The 21740-nt window shown below is 40.9% G+C and overlaps 1 protein-coding gene across 3 annotated transcripts in view; it reads right to left on the bottom strand.

The window, feature by feature from the left end:
* Window positions 1–132: 132 nt before the first annotated feature.
* Window positions 133–21740, bottom strand: part of zfand6 (zinc finger, AN1-type domain 6) — a 22787-nt gene continuing 1179 nt past the window's right edge. For all 3 annotated transcript variants that reach the window (XM_037545276.1, XM_037545275.1, XM_037545277.1), the window contains exons 2-6: window positions 12696–12853; window positions 9930–10011; window positions 7604–7695; window positions 3445–3549; window positions 133–1163 (exon numbers count right to left, since the gene is read on the bottom strand). In XM_037545276.1, the coding sequence (XP_037401173.1) occupies window positions 1015–1163; window positions 3445–3549; window positions 7604–7695; window positions 9930–10011; window positions 12696–12846 (579 nt within the window). In that variant the 5' untranslated portion in view covers window positions 12847–12853 and the 3' untranslated portion in view covers window positions 133–1014. The remainder of the gene's footprint in view (window positions 1164–3444; window positions 3550–7603; window positions 7696–9929; window positions 10012–12695; window positions 12854–21740) is intronic.

Here is a 21740-nt window from a genome sequence, read left to right as displayed (position 1 = left end):
TGTAAATGAACAATGTTTGGGCTCATCAGTGTATACATATACAGTATCCATCAATGTATATATGAAGATACAGTACTATCCTTTTACACTAGTAACTGAGTTGTAATCTAAACATGGAAAAAAAACAGCCAGTAATGAAACGCAATTATATTAGTCAACAATCTCCAGAGAGAGAGATCAGAAACACAATCTCATACATTCACATCTGCACATACTTTCCTGAATTATTGATTATAAACCCTTTTCATAACATAATAAAAAAAAATCAGACAGCAAGGCTAACGGACACAAACGGCTTTTCACACGTTTTAAGCCTCTGATGTGAAACAAAAGTCTCATTTTCCATTTACATTCAGCATTTGAACACAAAACTGCGAAAGACAAAACTTCACTCGTACAGTCGTATGCAAAAGATTGAACACCCAACCCCAACTCAAAGTACAGGTTTTTTTTTTTAAATAAGTGAACACAAATTTCTATAGTGAACTTAAATATGTGATATAAATATATGTAATATATAATGTGGATATTTAATATAAATATATAGTTTCTGAGGACATTTACTGCAATTTTTGTGAGTTTCCCAAAAAAAAAACCAACTAAAATCTAAAATGTGTCTTAACTTAAAACTTAAAACGTGTCTTAAGACAAAACATGCAATTTGACAAAGGTTGGTCAAACATTTGCATATGACCGTATACCATGTTACTTTATAGATTCCAGAAAAGCCCAGCCCCTCGAGTAGTCTCACCACAACAGACGGAAAGCCCCTTGAGTAATTCAAATGAAACTATAATAAAAATGTATAAATCTAAACATCTGTAACATTTCACACAAAATGATATTCAGAATGGAGATGTATTTCAGAGAACCATGTATGGATCTGCAATGACGCAACTCAGCGTGGCATGCATGATTGAAGGGTCTATGACAGTTTCAATGTGAAGACGGAAGGAAAAAAAAAAAAGGGAAACAGTGGGTGGGGGGTGGTGGGGGGTTCATGTCACAGGCCACTTAGATCTTCTTAATTTTTTCTCCAGCCACGACGGGATTTTCTTTTCTGATCTTCTCAGCAGCTTCAGCTTTGTAGTCAAAGGAGCAGTTGTGGGCGTCGGAGTATCGATGAATGCCACAGAACAAACTGCCACAGCGACAGTCGAAACCTGCCGCAGAGAAACACAGCAGCTGGCATGTTCAAACCCAGTTTAAAACCAGATCATTCGGTTATTAATCTTAAGGCTTATTTATTTGTAACCGTTACAATCTACGCAGTAGCTGCTCTGGAACTAATATGTAAGGCTGCATGCAGACCAGGTGTTTTCTGTATAGAAACAGTGGCTGCCTGGAACATTCTGTGCTGAGACGTCACCATATCAACACTGTTAACACTGTTTTGCATGGTATCCTCCTATACTAGCAACAGTAACTAACTCGCTAAACTAACTATTAAGATTGGACACACTACTGTTCAAATGTTCATCTTTCTTTTTGCTATTTTATATATAATAACAACAACAACAACAACAACTTATACAAAGTGGGTTTACAGGCTCATATCTTACATTTATCTTGTATTTCTTACCTTTGAGGTCCACTTATACCAATTGTGTGGTTTTATGCACAAAAACAGTCATAAATTGACTTTAATTAATAATCAATTAAATAATAATAAATACATTTCCACCTTTTCTTTGTCTATTAGATTTAAAGACTTATTTGTTGCTGTGCCTTCAACACCGACAGATGTAAACAAGCTTTGTTCTAATTCGGCCGCCCTCATTCAAAAAGCACTCAGAGCTGAAACACTGCTTATAACTTTAGTGTGAATGGGCGGAGCTAAACTGCTGCCAGCTGAAATAGTGGACATATGTAAATGAGTTGGTTCTCATGACATCACAGATACAATGACTTTAAAACAGACTGTGTTTCCAGTTTACTGTTCATGTATACAACGGTTAGTTCCGGGCATGAAAGCTGATTGGTTGAGAAGTGTTCTCTCTTTTTTTGCTAAGCAACGACTTTGACAGCTGTAGGAGACGCTCAAGCCATTTTAACATTTTTACTTCTTACTTTGCGAAGAAACAGAAAATGGATCATTTTAAGATCACATTTGGCCGACAGCCGATTTGGTCAGACTCTGAAAATGAGACGACCCTAAATTCCCAAACGGTCGTCACCACTGTGGAGCTTTTCAGTCGGCAACTCTGACAGAAGAACAGCTGAACAACCTGGAATCAGCCAGAAATGAACCCAACAGCATTCGCCAAACAAAATGGGCTGTAAGATCCTTCACAGACAAGCTGGAACAAAACATTAATACCGATCTGGAAAATGTTGACAAAACGGATGTAAACTTGATGTTGTGGCAATTTTACTTCAAAAGGGGAGGCTTACAGCATTCTGTGTAGCGACTGAGCGGAGCTCGTTCCTCTGATGTCTGATGTAGCAACAAGCTGCCTGTTAAGGAACTATAATTTGGCGGAAGGAATTGCTGACATTAAGTAAACACGTCTTCTATCGGCTCGTGCCTGCGACCAAATCACAGCCGTGATGTTATTTCATGATAACACACTCGCTCTCATGTTCTATTGCTTAAATATAGAATGTATGGACTGGCAACTTTTAAAACTTTAACAGTGTTTCATATTAATTCAAATAAATGGGCTTTTTAAACTATTTTACTTACTTAAACTAACGAAGGTATTTTTAGATTCTTTTTAGTAACTTGTATTTTTAGGAATTCAGTGAACACAAATAAAATACACAAATAATAATAATAATAATAATATAACGGGGCAGTCGTGGGCTGGAGGTCAGGGATCTGGCCCTGTGACCGGAAGGTTGCCGGTTCAATCCCCAGTGCCGACAGTCCATGACTGAGGTGTCCTTGAGCAAGACACCTAACCCCCAATTGCTCCCCGGGCGCCGTGGATAGGGCTGCCCACCGCTCCGGGCAAGTGTGCTCACTGCCCCCTAGTGTGTGTGTGGTGTTTCACTTGCATGGATGGGTTAAATGCGGAGATGGAATTTCCCCCGGTTGTGGGATCAAAACAGTATCACAAATAAACAAATAAACAAATAATATAGTCAAATCTCCTGTTTAGTTTTTGTCATGTTATCTGCTTTGAGATTTGATGTCCACTTTTGAAATATGATGAATTCTGGATATAAATTTCATTATAATAATTCACTATTGATCTTATACCATCTTATACAGCTCTACTCATCATTCTGGACACATCTAACATTTCTTTGGGTTTGTTTACAGCTTTCTAGTGTCCGACTAGTTATTTTAACCTGCGAAGTTGCACACGACAGAATTTTATAAATTCGTCTGCAGCCAAAATATGAAGTATTAGTACTGAAAAGATTTGCCTCTAGGGTTCCCATATTGTGAAAGCCCAAACTGATCCAACAGAAATGCGGGGTGCGAGTCCTTCTTACCAGTGAGGCCCACTTTTTTGCGGCAGGTGAAGCAGCGGTTCTTTTTCGGTTTGGATTTGTCCGCTTCAGTGGTGGAGGACAGCACCGAGACGTCTGAGCCAGAGGCTGTGGAAAGATTACCACACTTGTCAGAAACCAAAAACAATGAGAAATGAAAACTCTAGTGAGCAGAGCTCCAGATCCACAACCTTGCTGAAAAAACACAGGAACCAATACGTTTTTCTGTGGGTTTTGGCTTTTTACAGTAAATTTACTTAACAACTTAACACAGCTTGAGACACGAGTGTGATGGTTTAGGAATGCAGTTTACACAATGCTAACTGGCGAGGTACAAGCCAACTTGCTGGCTGCATTTAGCGTCATAGCTGCAGCACAAGACTACAAACCTATAACACGTCTTGGCTGATGGATTACATTTGGAATAAGGCAGGAAACATGAATTTGATTTTTCACTGAATCTCTAACAGAAACTCAAAGAGCTCTGAGGCAAAACGAGACCTAATTACAGCTTAACAGTTAGCAAAATATGGAGCCGATGATGGCGAACCACGCTAACACTACACTCACCACCATCTTCATCTAGCTGAAGGATCTCATTTAGTTTCCGCTTTCCTCTCCTAGCGCCGTCCTCCACTGACCCAGCTGATCTGAACAGCTCATCTATGCTAACGTTCTTCTGAACGCTAGCTACTGCTGTGCTATCAGATGCTCCTTTTACACAAAAACACACACAAACAGAGTTTCTGCTAATATCTGCTCTAAATCAGTCATTTTAGAACTCAACTGACCTAACCAGGGTCTGCTCACAAACACTTCTTACATTTTTTTTACAGATACTGTTGTGAGGTTTCACTGAGCCATTTATCCGGATGGAAAATTGTAGCACATAATATTCAGCTTTCGGTGTAAAATGCTGCACTTTTAAGCTGGGCTATGTCGTTGTAGCTAACCAGGAAAAAAGGCAAGCTGGAAACAGAGCTTTACTTGGGCATCCGAACTTGAATACAGCCCAACACCTTTCTGTCTGTACCTGACTCAAACCACTTCATCAGGTTTCGAGGCCGAACCCAGCCCAAGCTCCCAGCTCTACATACAATTCTGCTCAAAACTGACCCAAACATGGCCCAAAGCGGTGAACAAATCCTGATAGGATAGTCAGTTTAATTACTGCTTAGTGATGTTAACTACGTGATGTAAGGGGGCAGTCGTGGGCTGGAGGTTAGGGAACCGGCCCTGTGACCGGAAGGTTGCTGGTTCGATCCCCTCGGCTGACAGTCGATGACTGAAGTGCCCTTGAGCAAAGCACCTAGCCCACAATTGCTCCCCGGGCGGTGTGGATAGGGCTGCCCACCGCTCCGGGCAAGTGTGCTCACTGGCCCTAGTGTGTGTGTTCACTAGCATGGATATGTGGGTGTTTCACTGCACGGATGGGTTAAATGCAGAGGTCTAATTTCACAGTGTGCAAACACAGTGACAAATGGTTGTAAAGCCTAAAGCCTTAACAACAGTCATTACAGTCAAAAAAACATTACAGTCACAAAAAAACACATGAATATACTTTTTACCTTTCTATTAAAAGCATCTCAAACGAATAACAGTTATTTTGACAAAAACTGAATTGAGCTCTACACTGTAGGGTAAGTTGTATTGTTGCCAGAGTTCTGTGAAGATACTGGGCAACACCTGCTGTGAACTTAGCAACAGCTGCTTAGAAGGAGCACGTTTGTGGTCGTAGTATAGCCAGTTAAGGCTTCAGCTTATCTGTTCTGTGAGTCAACAATTTTCAACAAATTTGAGTTTCATTCAATTCATCAAAACTATTTCTATACCAATTCTCAGGGCATCTGAGGGTTTTTATGCTATTTCTGCTATTTCAGTTCCAACACCAAGATAGAGCAGAAATGTGGAACCATCTGGTTGGACCTAAAGACTGGGAGGAGAAGCCACTGCACTGAAAAAAGAAGAACGCTGCAAATAAGGGCGTTTTCACTCATGCGCCGTTTCATTGTCTGAAGTGGACTCAGATCGCTGAGTCATGGATTTCTGTGCATGTGTGAAACTAACCAGACCCCTCTAAATGGCCCCAGAAACAAACCAAACTGAGACCACCTCTTGAAGTTCGGTTTGTTTGTAGTTCATTTTGTGATTCGATTGATTTGTGCCCCAGTCTACTTTGCTTTACTTTATGGTGAGGACCTTAAGGCTCACCATATACACAGCTGCAGTGTTCCAGCACTTCAGGCAGGTAAAAACAGTCCAAGGATCATTTATAAGGTTCTACTCAGGATAAGCCCATGATCTGCAACAAGACAGCAGCCCTGACATGTTAAAGTGATGTCAGCCCGTGTGATTTTACTGTGTTAAAGGTTGGCACAACACAGGGTTTTAACCTGCGTTCACACTGAAGTTGCAGACCAAACGGAACCCACCACGGCAGACATGCAGGGTCATTTTTCCAAGTTTGTGCGATGAACTTTGGCCAGTCGTTTCAGCGTGGCCAATAGGAGAGCCATAGGCAGGTCTGGTAGCTCCTCTCACCGCCTAGAAGGTCAGATTCATCACAGAACGCTGCCCACTTTGCAAGCACTGCACTCAGTGAGAGTTGTGTGAAAGTTCTAATGGAGTTGTGGTCTTAACAATAAGTTGCCTGAAATCTCAAAGGATCAGAAAGAAAACGGAGTCCTCTTTATTCGTCATTTACCTTGTGAACACAAAATGAACTGAGGTCATTTGCAACTGGAAGAGAAATGGAGTGAATTTACTGAGATTTACTCAAATTTATTCAAATATTGACATAAAATACACTCACTGTCCACTTTATTAGGTACACCTAATTCAGCAGGTAACAGGTACACCTGTTCAGTTGCTTGTTAACACAAATAGCTAATCAGCCAATCACACGGCCACAATTCAATGCATTTAGGCATGTAGAGGTGGTCAGGACAACCTGCTGAAGTGCAGACCGAGCATCAGAACGGGGAAGAAAGGGGATTTAAGGGACTTTGAACGTGGCGTGGTTGTTGGTGCCAGACGTGCTGGTCTGAGTATTTCAGAAACTGCTGATCTACTGGGATTTTCACACACAACCATCTCTAGGGTTTACAGAGAACGGTCCGAAAAAGAGGAAACATCCAGTGAGCGGTCAGTTGTGTGGACGAAAATGCCTTGTTGATGTGAGAGGTCAGAGGAGAATGGGCAGACTGGTTCCAGATGATAGAAAGGCAACAGTAACTCAAATAACCAACCAGAATCTCTGAGGAACGTTTCCAACACCTTGTTGAAAGTGTGCCATGAAGAATTAAGGCAGTTCTGAAGGCAAAAGTGGGTCCAACCTTTTACTTGCAAGGTGTACCTAATAAAGTGGCCAGTGAGTGTACATTGCAATGCCATTTGTACAATTTATTTTTATTATTATTGTATTAATGTGAAAATGTACAGTTAAATAAAGTCAATGCATCACTTTTTTCCATTCTGAAGTTACAGTTTCACTGTGTTGTTCGTGAAGCAAGCGGCAATATTAGATTGGACTATTTTCCATTTCGGAAAAGCGAAAGGAAAATGGAGACTTGCAGCGTCTCATTTAGGAACTGGAATTTTATCTCTAATCCAGATTGAGCTGATTTTGGAGATGCAGCTCCATACGTGACAAAACAGAAGATGAAGTGATTTAGACGTTCTGGTTACTGGGACACAGCCACTTGGTTGGCCCGGCAGTCGCTATGTCAACAGAAGAGACAACAGTGATTGGTCGAATGAGTTCATGTTGCCTGCAAAAGCTCACAAAAAATGAACACAGGGCGAATAAAATGTTGCATATTCACCGTCTGAAAAACACGGTCAGTGTGCAAGTTATACACATGCTTAAGAGAGCACTCATATTCCCCCTGCTTGCTCATCAGCAAGAGATTCTGATGTGTGCCACTGGACTTTGTGCACTTCTTGGACCGTTCTCAAAACAAACAAAGGCAAACAAAGAGGGGGAGAGTGTGTTTGAGGATGTGTGGGACGCAGCGAGGTCGTTTCTATGGAACTATGCTGAACTTTTGTCAGAGCACCCTTGATAACCTGCTACTCTTTCACTCGGAGCTGGAAAGGTCTGTGAAGAAGCTGCATCAGAATGATCAGACTAACTGGAAAGAGTCAGAGTTAGGAGCCATACCTGCTGCTTCTTCTGTTTTCAGCTCGTCCTGGGCCTCTGCTGAAGTCTTCTCCTCTTGTGTTTCTACTGCAGGTGTTATCAAGCTTTGACTACTGTAAGAAATTCAGGTATTTGTAAAGCAGCGTTTCAGCCAACAGTCAAAATTACACAATTTGCGCCCCCCCCCCCTCCCCCTGGCATAGCCCGAAGGTAGATGATCAGCCAAGACATATTTGGTGGCTCATTAGTTTTACACTGGTGCTGCCAGGCTAATGTAGTTTTGTTTAGCATTTTAGCTTCGTCCAAATTTGGGGACATTCTAAATCGCTTAATGTGGAAAAAAAGCTTAAATGTGGCTTATAGTACTAAAACAACAACCTAGGAACCCTAAATTTCTCTCTCGTATTAACAGTCATGAGGGCTCACTACTGCCAAATGGATAAACCTGTAATCTAAAAATGAAGACATAATAATTATGTTAAGCTTTTACACTCCATAGAAGCCCATTATTAAAAAAAAGGCTCAACAAATCTCAAGGTATTAAAAGAAGTGGAAGGGACATCAAAATTTTCTTGCACATTATTAGTTGAGAACATTATCTACTGCCAGATGGATGAACCTGTTATCTAAAAATAAAGCCGTAATATTTACGTTAAGCTTTTTACTCTCTATAGGAGCCTACTATAAAGAAAAAACTTAGCGTTGTTTAATGTACTAAAACAACGGCCTAGGAACACCAAATTTCTCTCACATATTACCACAAATGAGTACGGTCTACTGCCACATAAAAACCTGTAAATAAAAAATAAAATGATCATTTTTGTGTTAAGCTTTTTACTCTACTTAAGAAGCCATTCTATATTTAAAAAAGGCTTAGCATGACTTAATGTACTAAAACAACAACCTGGGAACACCAAAGGTTTCTTACATATTATTGGTCACTACTGCTAAATGGATGAACCAGTAATCTAAAAATAAAGTTTTCATTTTTACATTAAGCTTTTTACTCTCCAAGCTCAACATGGGTTAGTGTACTAAAACAAGAAGGTTAGGACCTCAAATTTCTATTGCATGTTATTATTTGAGATCACTACCTACTGCCAAATGGAGGACTCTGTATTAAAAAAAATAGTCATAATATTTCCGTTAAGCTTTTTACTCTCTATAGGAGCCCATTACAAAGAAAAAGCTCAGTGTGGTTTAATGTACTAAAATAACAGCCTAGAAACACCAAATTTCTCTCACATATTACTTGTAATGATTGCTCTCTTCTGCCAAATAGATGAACCTGTTCACCTATTTTGGTAGTAGAAAGTATTCACGTGAGAGTTTGGTGTTTCTAGATCATCGTTTTAGTACTTTTAGCCATGTTAAGCTTTTTCTTCATAATGGGTTCCTAGGTCTCCCAAACCTGTACCCAACTCATTATTAACTTGCTTCAAAGCACATCAAGTCATCTCAAATAGACTTGCTTGTAGTTTCTAACATTTCATTTAGATAATTAGCATCATAACTGCAGTGTAATGCCAAAGAAGCAAACTTCAGAGCTTAATTAGGACTTTTAGCATTGAAAAAAACCTCATCAAATGCCTTAAACATGTGGAGTTGTTAGGTGATCTCACACAGGCTTGCTTATGTGGTCTCTAGACAAGGACAAAAAGACTAAATTAACCGTAACAGCTGTTTTAGCTTACATCATTTGTCAATTTGTTCAGTTTTGTCCAACTTCATCAGTCTCACTGCATTATCTCCAGCGCACCACTAAAGAAACACTCAACATGTCTTGGCTGATCAAGTGCATTTGTGCACATTTAAAGACATTTTTATTTACAAAGACCTTTTCCTAAATTTAATCGTGTGACATTGAGCATGGCATGGAGACATTTTACTTGTCTCCATGTCTCATTTACTTGACCTAAAAGGGCCATTCATTAAATGTTACGGCAGTTTGCTACTTTTATTATTTACTTTTTGCTTTTATTTTAGCTATGTACTTTTTCTAAACATTACGCTTTTATCACTGTATTGAATTTACCTTTGTAGAAACGTGAGATTTTCACCTACATGACAGATGCATTATAAATAAAATACATTATTTTTCATTCATTACATTTGTTTTTTGGTTGAGCCAAAATCTCACAAAATGAGTAGATGATAATGACAACAACAACAACTCGGCAAACAATGTCAGACAGGTGTAGGTGTTAGGCTATTCAGCTGAGTTTGGAGGTAAACCAATCAATTCTACAGAGTGAGGTCAGAGAACTGCATCTCTCCAATGTCTTGAAGTGAAATTGAGCTGAAATCAACCTTGAAATGGGATAAATGTGGCGGGAACAAGCTGTACCTTTGTTCTAGTGTTGACGCAGGTGTGACTGTGGCCGACTGCGTCAGGAGAGACTCTCCTAAAGCGCTGAAGCATTCTGACACTGCAGGTAACAGAAACAAGACAAAATTAACACCAACGGTGGCAACACCTCTGCAAGCAGGCAGCTGGCTGGTTCAGCTCGCTAACTCTGAGGAAACGGGAAGAATCCACTCTTAAATGAAGAGTTTGGTGAAAAACTAAACATCCCTTAATCCTAAACACAGTCAAATTGGCCAAGACATCTTTAGTATACAAATACTACGACTTCTGTTATGACGTTTGTAGGTCATGACAAATAGTTGTCTATTAAAATAGACTAAAAGACAAAAGACAGGCTTCAAGAGGGAAATGATAACCCTTTAACATACTTTTCTCCATTTTTATAGATAACAGAATGTCTTACAGTGTCAGAATAGAGCAGCATATTCAAATTCAAACGCATAATATGGAAAAATGCATGTTCCCTCACATTTCATTTTCATTATCTCATTAGTTCGACTCGGATATATTAAAATCGGACCAACAATCACCCATTTGCAATTGCATTTCCTCATCATCATGCTCCAGCTCTGCCAAAACAAAATGTATGTCGCTGTTGTATCTCAAATATGGTAACTTTACAGGAGAAGGAAAAAACCTACTTTACTTTTAATGTAAGTCAATGGAACCAGACTTTTTTATAAGTAATTCTGGGCAGTTTCCTTTAGTCCATTCTTCATGACACAATGTAAAAGGCAAAAGGTATTTTCAGATTATGCCAAAAACTGAAAAATAACCAAAAAATGGAGATATAAGGTTTTCTTCCCACGGCAGCGATTTGCAATCTGTTTGCCGCCGCATTTTCACCGTCAGCAATGCGCTAATGCCAATCCAGATTCCTTTATTAAAACACACTGGCTGAACATTTCAGTAAACAAAAATAAGAATCTGTTCTGAAAAAGGCGGTATTGATGTCTTTTAAGTCATAATTATATTTGAACTTCACATTATTAACAATATGGCAAAATATCTAGTTGGCGTTAGTGCTAACAATAGAATCTTTGAGCTTTTATTTAGGTGAGAACATCTATTTCAGTACTGCGGCAATTCAGTTAACTTCTTATAGCACTTATATTGTGTCAGGCTCCACTCCTCGCGGGTCAAAACACTGCAGACTTCAGGACGCTGTCTCATTAAACACCCGATTCAGCTCATCAGGCCTTCATGAACTGAATTCAGAGTGTCAGATGATGGGAAACACTGATCTCTGCAGCACTTTGGCCCAGAAAGTCCCCAGTTTGGCATGTTTGCCTTACAGCATCTCAAGTTTATTGCTTTATTCTGCTAGTTAGCAAGCGAAGGCCTATGGATAAGGCTGGGTGGCCCTGGCATAATCCATCTTTAGCCAGAGCTGTGAATCCGTCAGTGGCAGCCTGTTCAATCACGATGACTCAGAAAAGCAGTCATAACAAATATGGTCCAGATGAAATGACTCATAAGGTGATAGAAATCAGGATGCTTTCTCCATCTAATGTGTGTTCCTGTTAGGATGAGCATGTGTGAAGGTCCCTTTTGCAAGTCATAGCAAAATTAGGGATGCGCTGAAATTATGGCCACTGAAAATGTTTTATGATGAAAGAGGTCTATAAAAATAATCAGGTCTATAAAGACATGTCACTTGAGAAATTATTTAAATGGTAACGATACTAAATTACTAAAAATCATTAAAAATGCTGTTGTTTTCTTCGCCCTCCTGCTCCGGTCAGCACAGGCGTGTTTTAACAGTTTGAGCAGCAGCAGATCAGCAGTGGAACTCAAACATTAACTTGCACTAATTTAACGAAGTTCTTTACTGAAAATCATAAAAATAGCGTAACTCAATATATTGTTCCCTCTGGTTAAAAAAATTAAATAAATAAAGTTCCTGTTAAATGTATGTTTGTTAGATCCGGCTGAGGTTTATGACGGTTTCTTCTCTAACAGATGGACATTTTTGCGTGAATGGAGCCCTCTGCTGGAGAAACATCAGCCTGCTAGAGGAGAGTTCCACATCTACATGCTTTGCATATATAAAAAACGTACCGTTTTCTGTGTTTAGAGCAGACGCTCTCTGGATTACAGCTTTAGACGCCTTTAGGAAATCATGAAGTATTATTTTTTTCAGAACTGATACCTTTTAATATTTAATATTAAATTATAAAAATTCTAAGTAGGCCTTTAGTTCCCAGTCGATTCCCTGCGATTATTTCCTTTAAAGCATTATTAATATTTAATATGTTAATTCAAAAGCAGGCAATAAAGGCTAATTATATATGAAAGAACTATGGCTTTCAGTTTTCCGGTTCCGTTTTCACCGGAGTGTGTTCTGAATTAGGGTTTCCGCCAAGAATTTTTATTTTTATGCATCAGACGAATTAGCTACCTACCTACAAAAACATTAGAGCATAGACGCTCTATAAACATGCGCACTGACATGACCGTACTAAAGACTTTACATTCCAGAAGTGGCTAGGTTCATTATCAGGGTTGGAGTTAGGTTTGATTTTTTTTGGGTGGAGCTTCTAATTAAGTGGCCAGTGACTGTAAGATCTAGGTGGGTACAAGCTAAAGTGTGATTTTTCACTCAGTCAAATAACACAAGTCTGTCCAATGGAATGAGAGATAAGGGACGTTCCTATTGGACGCACCTCACTTTGGGCTTTACTATCTAAGTGACAAATCCTGTTTCGTGAAACACCCCAGAAAGGTTCCTGAGGAAGTTCTTACCCGGGTCGTTGACTTTGCCACTGCCGTTCTGCCGCTGTAAGAAGTCTCTGTAGCAGACGGAGCACATGCCATCGGTCCGGGGGTTGCCGTAGAAGCCACAGCCCGTGGCACACAGCAGAGGCGCCTGGCTTTGCTTGGTCTCCTGAGCCATGTTCTTCCTGTGATTAAGCCAGAGAGAGGACAATGTCCAGCTGTACAATTCTCACTTCAAAATGAGGGAAGCAAGCAGCTAATACTGAAAGATGGGAAGTTAAGACTCAAGCACATCACAAGAAGCTAAACCAATCTAAGTAGAAACATAACAGCAAGTCTGTCTCTGAGGAAACACCAGAAGACAACACTGACAAAGAGATGTGAAAAGAATGAGATAACTCTTATTTTCTTATTATTACTACTTATTATCATATTATTCGATTCAAAATTCCATAATGTGCATTGTTGATAAGGCTTCAGGGAATATCTTTTCTCTCCAGCTATTAATTCAGTTTACAGTCCTTTTTAATACCCCTCTCCATCCCTTAGAATTAAAGGCACAATTCCATTTCACCCCTCGTCCCTACCACTTAGCCCTTAGCCCTCCAGTTCACATCTAGTGAGAATTTTCTCTGTTTAAAGATTCTGACAACCAGCGTTTTGTCTTAGTTTCAGTGTATTATGGCCCTTTTCTTCATAACAAGCATAAAATTTGCTAATAGTATACTAATGTCTTAGCACATTCAGAAATTTCCCGTTCCACCTTAAATAGTCCAGCAGTACCAACACCATTTAAGGTGGAACATGTAAATCCGAACAAGAAGCTGGCGAATAGCGGACTTCAGCTTTATATCACTGAAGAATCTGGGGTGGATGATCACAAATAACTGCCCATCTTTGAAGGCGTATGATTCCCTAAATGTAACTAAAGCCCAGCAGTGAGGAGCCGAACTTTCCCCTCCTCCGCTGTCACTGCAGACGGGCAGGGTCGCCTACAGAGCGGCGCGAGTAGCTGTTAATGAAGTGATGCTATTCTTATTTGAGGGTCCCATTTCATAGGGAAGATTTCAACCACCACCCCTTGTGGCAAGGTGACACTCAAAAACAAGGGGTAAGGGTAAAAATAAGAAATAGGATTGGACTGTTTTTATTAAAGACTGAAATAAACAAGCTCTGCTCTGATTGGCTGCATTGTATAGTGTCTCTTTAATGAGCATCAAACATGAATGGCCAGGGCTAAACAGCTGTAGGCTGAATAGGTGTTTATATGTAAATGCGTGGCACATGTAATATCACCAAAAACAGAGGATTCAAATCGGGCTGTTTCTCAGTTTAATGGACTGGGGATTGAGCTCTATGTTTTGAAATAATGTTTACATACTATATCAAACTCGTTTATTAAAAAAAAATAAATAAATCTGTTTCCATGATATTGGCCCTTTAACGTTCTCAGCCCTTTTCGCCTCAAGGCCCACCCATTTGTCACTGGCAAGCATAAAGGCCCACAGGAGGTTAAACGTTTTTGCTCAATCAATGCTCTTTTATTTCTGGCCTGACACAGAAACTTTTAGAATTATGACCAGAACAATACCTGTTTGAATGCAGTGGTCATTACAGATTTTCCATTTCTTTCTGGAGAAATAGCCAAAAAGTGCCATCACAAGCCCACTAAGGACCACTGGCTCTCCATTAGTGTAGGTCTAAAGACCCCCAGAGGGTGTTCTGCTTGTGTTCTGCAGCCCAGTGGTTGAGAAACCCTGCTCCAAAGGATTTGCTGATGACGAAACATGCACAATTTCTAAAAATGCACCTTTTCATCATGCTGCATTGGCCGACATGCAGCTTTAATTATTTATGATAAATAAATACACTAGATGTTACCTTTTACACCCATATAAAATGAATACCCCCCTCTAAATTTAGGTATTTTGGTAAACATTAAAACCTATTTTTGTTCTGTAAAGCTTGTCTGACCTCTCAACAGTACCTGTAAAAATGCCTGGCACAGTAAGAAAACAATGGAACTGTAGAACCTCACATTTTAGACCTACTGATAGCCCTGAACAACACTCAACTCTTCTTCCTTTGTCATGCCTGCTCTATCTGCCTGACTCTCTGCCTCTGCTCCCTGCTGGACGACTGTGCTCTCTCTCCTCTGCTGCTTTCAAACAGGACAGTATATCAGTGCAGCCTATAGATGCAAGATTGAACAAGAAGTTAAAAGCTGCAATTAACTCAAACAACAAGAGAAGACTCCGATATCTTCATATCAGATACACTCACCTGCCACTTTATTAGGTACACCTTGCTAGTAAAAGGTTGGACCCCCTTTTGCCTTCAGAACTGCCTTAATTCTTCATGGCACTTTCAACAAGGTGTTGGAAACGTTCCTCAGAGATTTTGATTGGTTATTTGAGTTCCTGCTGTCTTTCTATCATCTGGAACCAGTCTGCCCATTCTCCTCTGACCTCTCACATCAACAAGGCATTTTTGTCCACACAACTAACCGCTCACTGGATGTTTCCTCTTTTTCGGACCGTTCTCTGTAAACCCTAGAGATGGTTGAGCGTGAAAATCCCAGCAGATCAGCAGTTTCTGAAATACTCAGACCAGCCCGTCTGGCACCAACAACCACGCCACGTTCAAAGTCCCTTAAATCCCCTTTCTTCCCCGTTCTGATGCTCGGTCTGCACTTCAGCAAGCTGTCTTGACCACCTCTACATGCCTAAATGCACTGAGTTGCGGCCGTGTGATTGGCTGATTAGCTATAATACCTAATAAAGTGTCCGGTGAGTGTATATGGCACATATCAGTCTTAAATAGAATCGTTTTTCCAGTGTAGCTCAAAAAGCCCAGAGAGGCCAACAATTAATGAAATGGACCGTGGACTAAATCTCAATGTGCAAAATGGTTCTAGCTCCCACTCATTATCAGCAATAGCATTTTTGGAGTGATATTCTATTATGGGACTCAGAATGTAAGACATGACTCAGTAGCTATGTTTACATGCAGCCTAATAATAATCGGAATAGAATACATTCATGTATACACCTCAACCGGAAAAGACTAGTCCAACTGAACCCATTCAGAATACAGTTTCTACAAGACTCAACAAGGTGGGCAATCCTGTAAATAACATTAAATAGAAGAATAATAACTGTGTAAACGCTTGTATCTGATTACATTCCCATGTTCTGCATGTGCGTCGCGTCATAGTGAAAGTTTATACCATTCACACGGCGGAGCAGAAACTGGTCTGCAGAGGAGACGAAGTTTATGCTCTGAGCTTTAAAAGGCGGCGGTGCGACGGACGTCCAGCTCATGTGTCTCAGAACATGACGTCTTCCTCTCAGCCTTAATTAGTACGTGTGAAGCACGTTGCTCTGAGTCGGACATCAAGCGTTGCTCACTGCTGCTCGTCTCACTCCGACTGGACTGGCGTGATGTCATGGTAAGTCTTAATCTATAACTGGAACGTTTTAATAGGTGTGGTGTCTAACAAAGACTTTGAGATTCTCAATGTAACTATCCATTCATTAAAGTGTATCCTTAGCACATGCTAAGGCTTATTATTCAGTACATGCAAACAAGCCTGTTCTAAGTTATTGTTAGTGGTTCGCAGTGCATTTTTCTGAATGCTGCTTCTGGCAGTGTGTCTTCCTGTTGCTATGCAAATGCAGCATCATAACTGTCAATAAGCTGTGCGAGCTGGATGTCGTTTCTGACATTTACAGACAGAAAAGGTCGGTCACGTCCTTTCTAGGAAATGATCTACTATTATCTAGCAAGTCAAAAATCAAATCAAATTACTTTTATTATCATGTCCCATTCACACTAGTATGGGGGGGGAGTAAAACTCTTGGACCCTTACTGTTCAGTTGCTTGTTAACACAAATAGCTAATCAGCCAATCACATGGCTACAACTCACTGCATTTAGGCATGTAGAGGTGGTCAAAACAACTTGCTGAAGTGCAGACCGAGCATCAGAACGGGGAAGAAAGGGGATTTAAGGGACTTGAACGTGGCGTGGTTGTTGGTGCCAGACGGGCTGGTCTGAGTATTTCAGAAACTGCTGATCTACTGGGATTTTCACGCACAACCATCTCTAGGGTTTACAGAGAACGGTCCGAAAAAGAGGAAATATCCAGTGAGCGGTCAGTTGTGTGGACGAAAATGCCTTTTTGATGTGAGAGGTCAGAGGAGAATGGGCAGGCTGGTTCCAGATGATAGAAAGACAACAGGAACTCAAATAACCAACCAAAATCTCTGAGGAACGTTTCCAACACCTTGTTGAAAGTGTGCCACGAAGAATTAAGGCCGTTCTGAAGGTTAAAGGGGGTCCAACCTTTTACTAGCAAGGTGTACCTAAGTGTATAGGAAATGAATATCCAACAAGTACACATTACCACACACACTATATGCATTATCCTATCACAAAATATGCAGATATAAACTATTCAAGATACCACTGGGTACTCAAAAATCCTTTGAAAGATATTGTGTCCACAATGTTTTATATTATGTACACACTGTGATAGTATATTGCAAAATACACATGACAAATATTCAAGCTTCCTTTCACCCTGTTCTTCAATGGTCATGACCCCACAGAGCAGGTATCATTCACGTGATGGGTCATTCTCAGGACTGTAGTGACACTGACGTGGCGGTGGCGTTTTAGTGTGTGTTGTGCTGGTCTGAGTGGATGAGTCGCAGCAGAGCTGCTGGAGTTTTTAAACCCCTCAAGGTCGCTGCTGGACTGAGAACCAAAAACATTCAACAAACAGTCAATGTCCTGTGACCACTGATGAAGGACTAGAGGATGACCAACACAAACTGCAGCAGCAGTCAGACTGCTGTCTCTGACAACTACAAGGTGGACCAACAAGTTAGGAGTGTCTAATAGAGTGGACGGTGAGTGGACAGTGTTTAAAAACTAATTCACACACTAACACGTCACTGCAGTGCTAAGAATGACCCACCACCCAAATATTACCTGCTCTGTGGGGGTCCTGTGGGAGATGGACTACAGTCTGTAACTGCAGAACCACAAGGTGCTCCTATATGGACAGCAGAGCTGATAACATGGACACTGAATGGAGATACAAGGAGGTGCACTTAATGAAGGAACAGTCTGTGTACATCATACACTTTAATGTAATGTCCAGTACAGACAGCCTGTCTGATATACACGACCCTGACCATACATCATGCACGGTATAGTGGAGAATGGGAGACCGTCTGTAGAGGGTGTGCAGTTTTCAGTGACCTGTTGTCTTACAGTAGAATGAGTGCAGATGCTTTATTAGGTGGATGAAAGCGTCCAGCCCCCTGCACTGACCGCAGTTTTCTGATTCACAAACTTGAGTTTCTCAAAACTAACTTTTCTATAGCCAGTTGGCTTAACTTCCCAGGTAACAGGATCCAGTGGATGAAGGTGAGACCACCAGGAACATGAACAAACAAGGTTAAAAAAAATTTAATTCCAAAATGACTTTAAGAACAACTTGAAGTCATCGTAAGTGAACTCATGGCTGAAGCGACTTGAAAATAAGGGACTTCTTCGAGCCAGACGATCGCAGCAGGAGAAGGAAGAACCCGTTTTCCCTTCCTTTTTCTTCTTAAAGTGTGTTGTGCTGTTAAGGTTCCTACTTCTGCGTTAAGATGACAGAACATTTTCCTGTCCAAATTTAAAGGTGAAGCATGAGGTAACAAGATTCAAGGAACCATCCAAGTCTCTGTTCCTGAGCCGATGCTGCTTTACAAGCTGGAAATGCTCCCACAAGAAGATTACACTGTAATACGGAATCAGCAAAACTGATTATTATTTTTCCACAAATGTGGCTCTTATGGACTCTTATGGACTCAGTGAGGCCAGCATGTGGTTGAGTATAATCTCACTAAGCACAAAGGCTTTCAGGCCTCCTATCTTCGACTGACTGTAGTTACACAGTGATGTATTAACACTGTTGATTGTGATCACAGACCGCTGGTGTAATCAAATTAGCACTTTAGCACTGCAGCGTTTACAAATGAGCTGTATGTGTTTGTAAGGGAAACGAAACGCAAAGCTTAGAAAGACCCCTGTGTGTCCAAAAGCACTAGAGAGTTCAGGTACTGATGCTGGATGGTCAGTTCTGGATGACTCTGACTCATCCCAAAGGCATTGGATGGAGCTCAATCACTCAGAGTTCAACTGCCCCACAGCCCAATGCTGGGGGATCTGTACCCCTCTAGCCGTCGCCGGGCATTAGGACTAAAACCAAATAAAACTTGCATTTTCAGATTTAACATTATTTTACTATATTTTACTATAAGAAGTCCAAAACGATGTAGGTTAACTGGTTGTTGCGGACAGTAAATAAAATGCGAATGAAGACCCCTGGTTCCCATTACAACCACTGCAAAGAAATGAATCAACTACTTCTCTTAAAACCAGTCTGAATGACTTTGTTTACAGTGCAGCAATGGAGATATTTCTGAAAAATTGCTGCACTCTCCTTTCAAAGCAGCTGAATTCACTAATTCGAAGGGGATACTTTTGGATGCAGAGTGCAAATCCCTCTATTGAACCACACAAAAGCCACTAATCACTCGCTCACAGCATGCAAACTGCCCACCAACATCAATTCTAGGAAAATGACATGTGAAAGTGATCTCCCAGCCTAGAAACAGTTCAAAAGTTCAAATAAAACACTCAGCTTGTCACGAACTAACATGCTGCAACCTGAAGATCAAGTCTCCTCCGCACAAAAGAGCAGCGTCTGAAACAGACATCCATCAAAACAAGACCTAAAGAAGATTTAAAGTGGCCCGCTACTCACCAACGTACATAAACATTTACACAGACGTGCCCGGCTGTACGTTAGGGGAGTAAATGTAGTAAAGCTTCTGCCATTCACTCTCGCTCACATGGGCTGCCCTGTGATGAGCTTAGAAAAACCCCCATGTCCTGGCACTTGCATCGAGCGTGCTCCTCGAGAGGCTTGACAGAAACTGTGCGTCTAAGCAGGGGGATTACGGAGCTCTCCATGGCTTTGGGAGGAACACAACAAGCTCTTGGACCAGAGCTTCAGCCACAGAGACTGAGAAGAGCCAAGAGTTTCCAGCACCACAGCAGCTCCAATGAAAAATAGCCAGCCTCGGTAACTAATCCTCATGAGCCGCTCGCCAAACATGCGAGTTTCGGCTTCGGCGCTGGCGTCTAGTTCATTAGTTTGGCCAGAGCATGAGCATGGTCCTGGATATTAGGGCTAGGAACTGGCGGTGTTCAAATCAATTACCAATTATACTGATAAAAGAATCACATCGCTATTGCAGATCACTCTCAGACCAATGTCTACCCTTCTCGGGTTTCATGGGAAGCAAATCCGGCGCTCCTGATCTGAAATAAGCAGAAAAATCTATGAGCAGAAACTTAATCCCAACTTTTTATTATTTATAAATCAGATTTTTACATTGTCCAGGGTCTTTAGGATTTCCGGTACAACATTGGAGACATTATTTTCAGTCAGTCGGTACTTATCACGTTTTTTTTTCTGCCGTTTCTTTCATTTCATCCGTGTTTGTCTTTCAAAAATTCCAAAAAGCTGGTAAAGGTTTAACTGGGAAGCCTTTACAAACACTTTGTCTTGTATTTTATTCATTTCACTATAGTCCACATGATTTTATGGTGGATCATTCTCAGCACTGCAGTGTCATAGTGACACTTAAACACTGTGTCCACTCACTGTCCGCTCTATTAGACACTCCTACCTTGTTGGTCCACCTTGTCGATGTAAAGTCAGAGGCGATGGCTCACCTGCTGCTGCACAGTTTGTTGGTCATCCTCTAGTCCTTCATCAGTGGTCACAGGACACTGTTGAATATTCTCAGTCCAGCAGCGACACTGAGGTGTATAAAAACTCCAGCAGCACTGCTGTCTGATCCACTCGCACCACAGCAACACACTAACATGCCACTACCATATCACTTTCAGTACAGTGCTGAGAAAGACCCACCACGCAAATAATACCTGCTCTGTGGGGGTCCTGATCACTGAAGAACGGGGTAACAAAGTATTCAGAGAAACAGATGGACTACAGTCTGTGACTATACAACTATAAAGAGCACCTATATGGTCAGTGGAGCTGATAAAATGGACAATGAGTGTAGAAACAAGGAGGTGGCTTTAAATGTTACGGCTGATCGGTGTGTATATTAGATCATCTGTCAAAAGTCTGCCATGGGCTGCCTATGTGGTAACTAGAGGTACAGTTATCAGATGTAAACTGACTCGGACATCCAACACCCCAAATAACAGCCCACACAAAGTGCAAAGTGACCTACAGCTTAGATTTCATCTGTTATTTTCATTTAGTCATATTTCGATATTTTTGTTTTTACTTTCTACACTACTACTAATTATTATTATTATTATTATTATTATTATTATTATTATTATTATTATATTATTTACATATATCTTAGTTTTTACATTATTTGTTTTATGAAATATTTAAATCTTTACCTACATTTAAATATTCCCTACATGATAACTAATACAGGGGGCAGTCGTGGGCTGGAGGTTAGGGATCTGGCCCTGTGACTGGAAGGTCGCTGGTTCGATCCCCAGGGCCGACAGCACATGACTGAGGTGTCCTTGAGCAAGACACCTAACCCCCAACTGCTCCCCGGGTGCCGTGGATAGGGCTGCCCACCGCTCCGGGAAAGTGTGCTCACTGCCCCCTAGTGTGTGTGTCTATCCACTAGTGTGTATGTGGTGTTTCACTTCACGGATGGGTTAAATGCGGAGGTGGAATTTCCCCGTTTGTGGGATTAAAAAAAGTATCACTTAACATAAATTTTGTAGGAATGCTTACTAGTTTGCATTTAACTTGTCTTTATCCATTGGTTTGATGTAAGCTTTGGTTTTACCCTTTCATTTCAGTGTTTATTACTCTTCAGTACTTGCTCCACTGCAAACGAGGGTCACCCTAAATGCACTCCGAGGTTTACCAAAGACTGATCGATTGACTGAGAAATCTTCAGCGCAGATTCTGCTTTTATTCCGGCATATGTGCAATAATTCA

Source organism: Pygocentrus nattereri, chromosome 15 (genome assembly GCF_015220715.1).
Source record: "Pygocentrus nattereri isolate fPygNat1 chromosome 15, fPygNat1.pri, whole genome shotgun sequence".
NCBI classification, from domain to species: Eukaryota; Metazoa; Chordata; class Actinopteri; order Characiformes; family Serrasalmidae; genus Pygocentrus; species Pygocentrus nattereri.
This window is presented reverse-complemented; position numbering and strand designations above follow the sequence as displayed.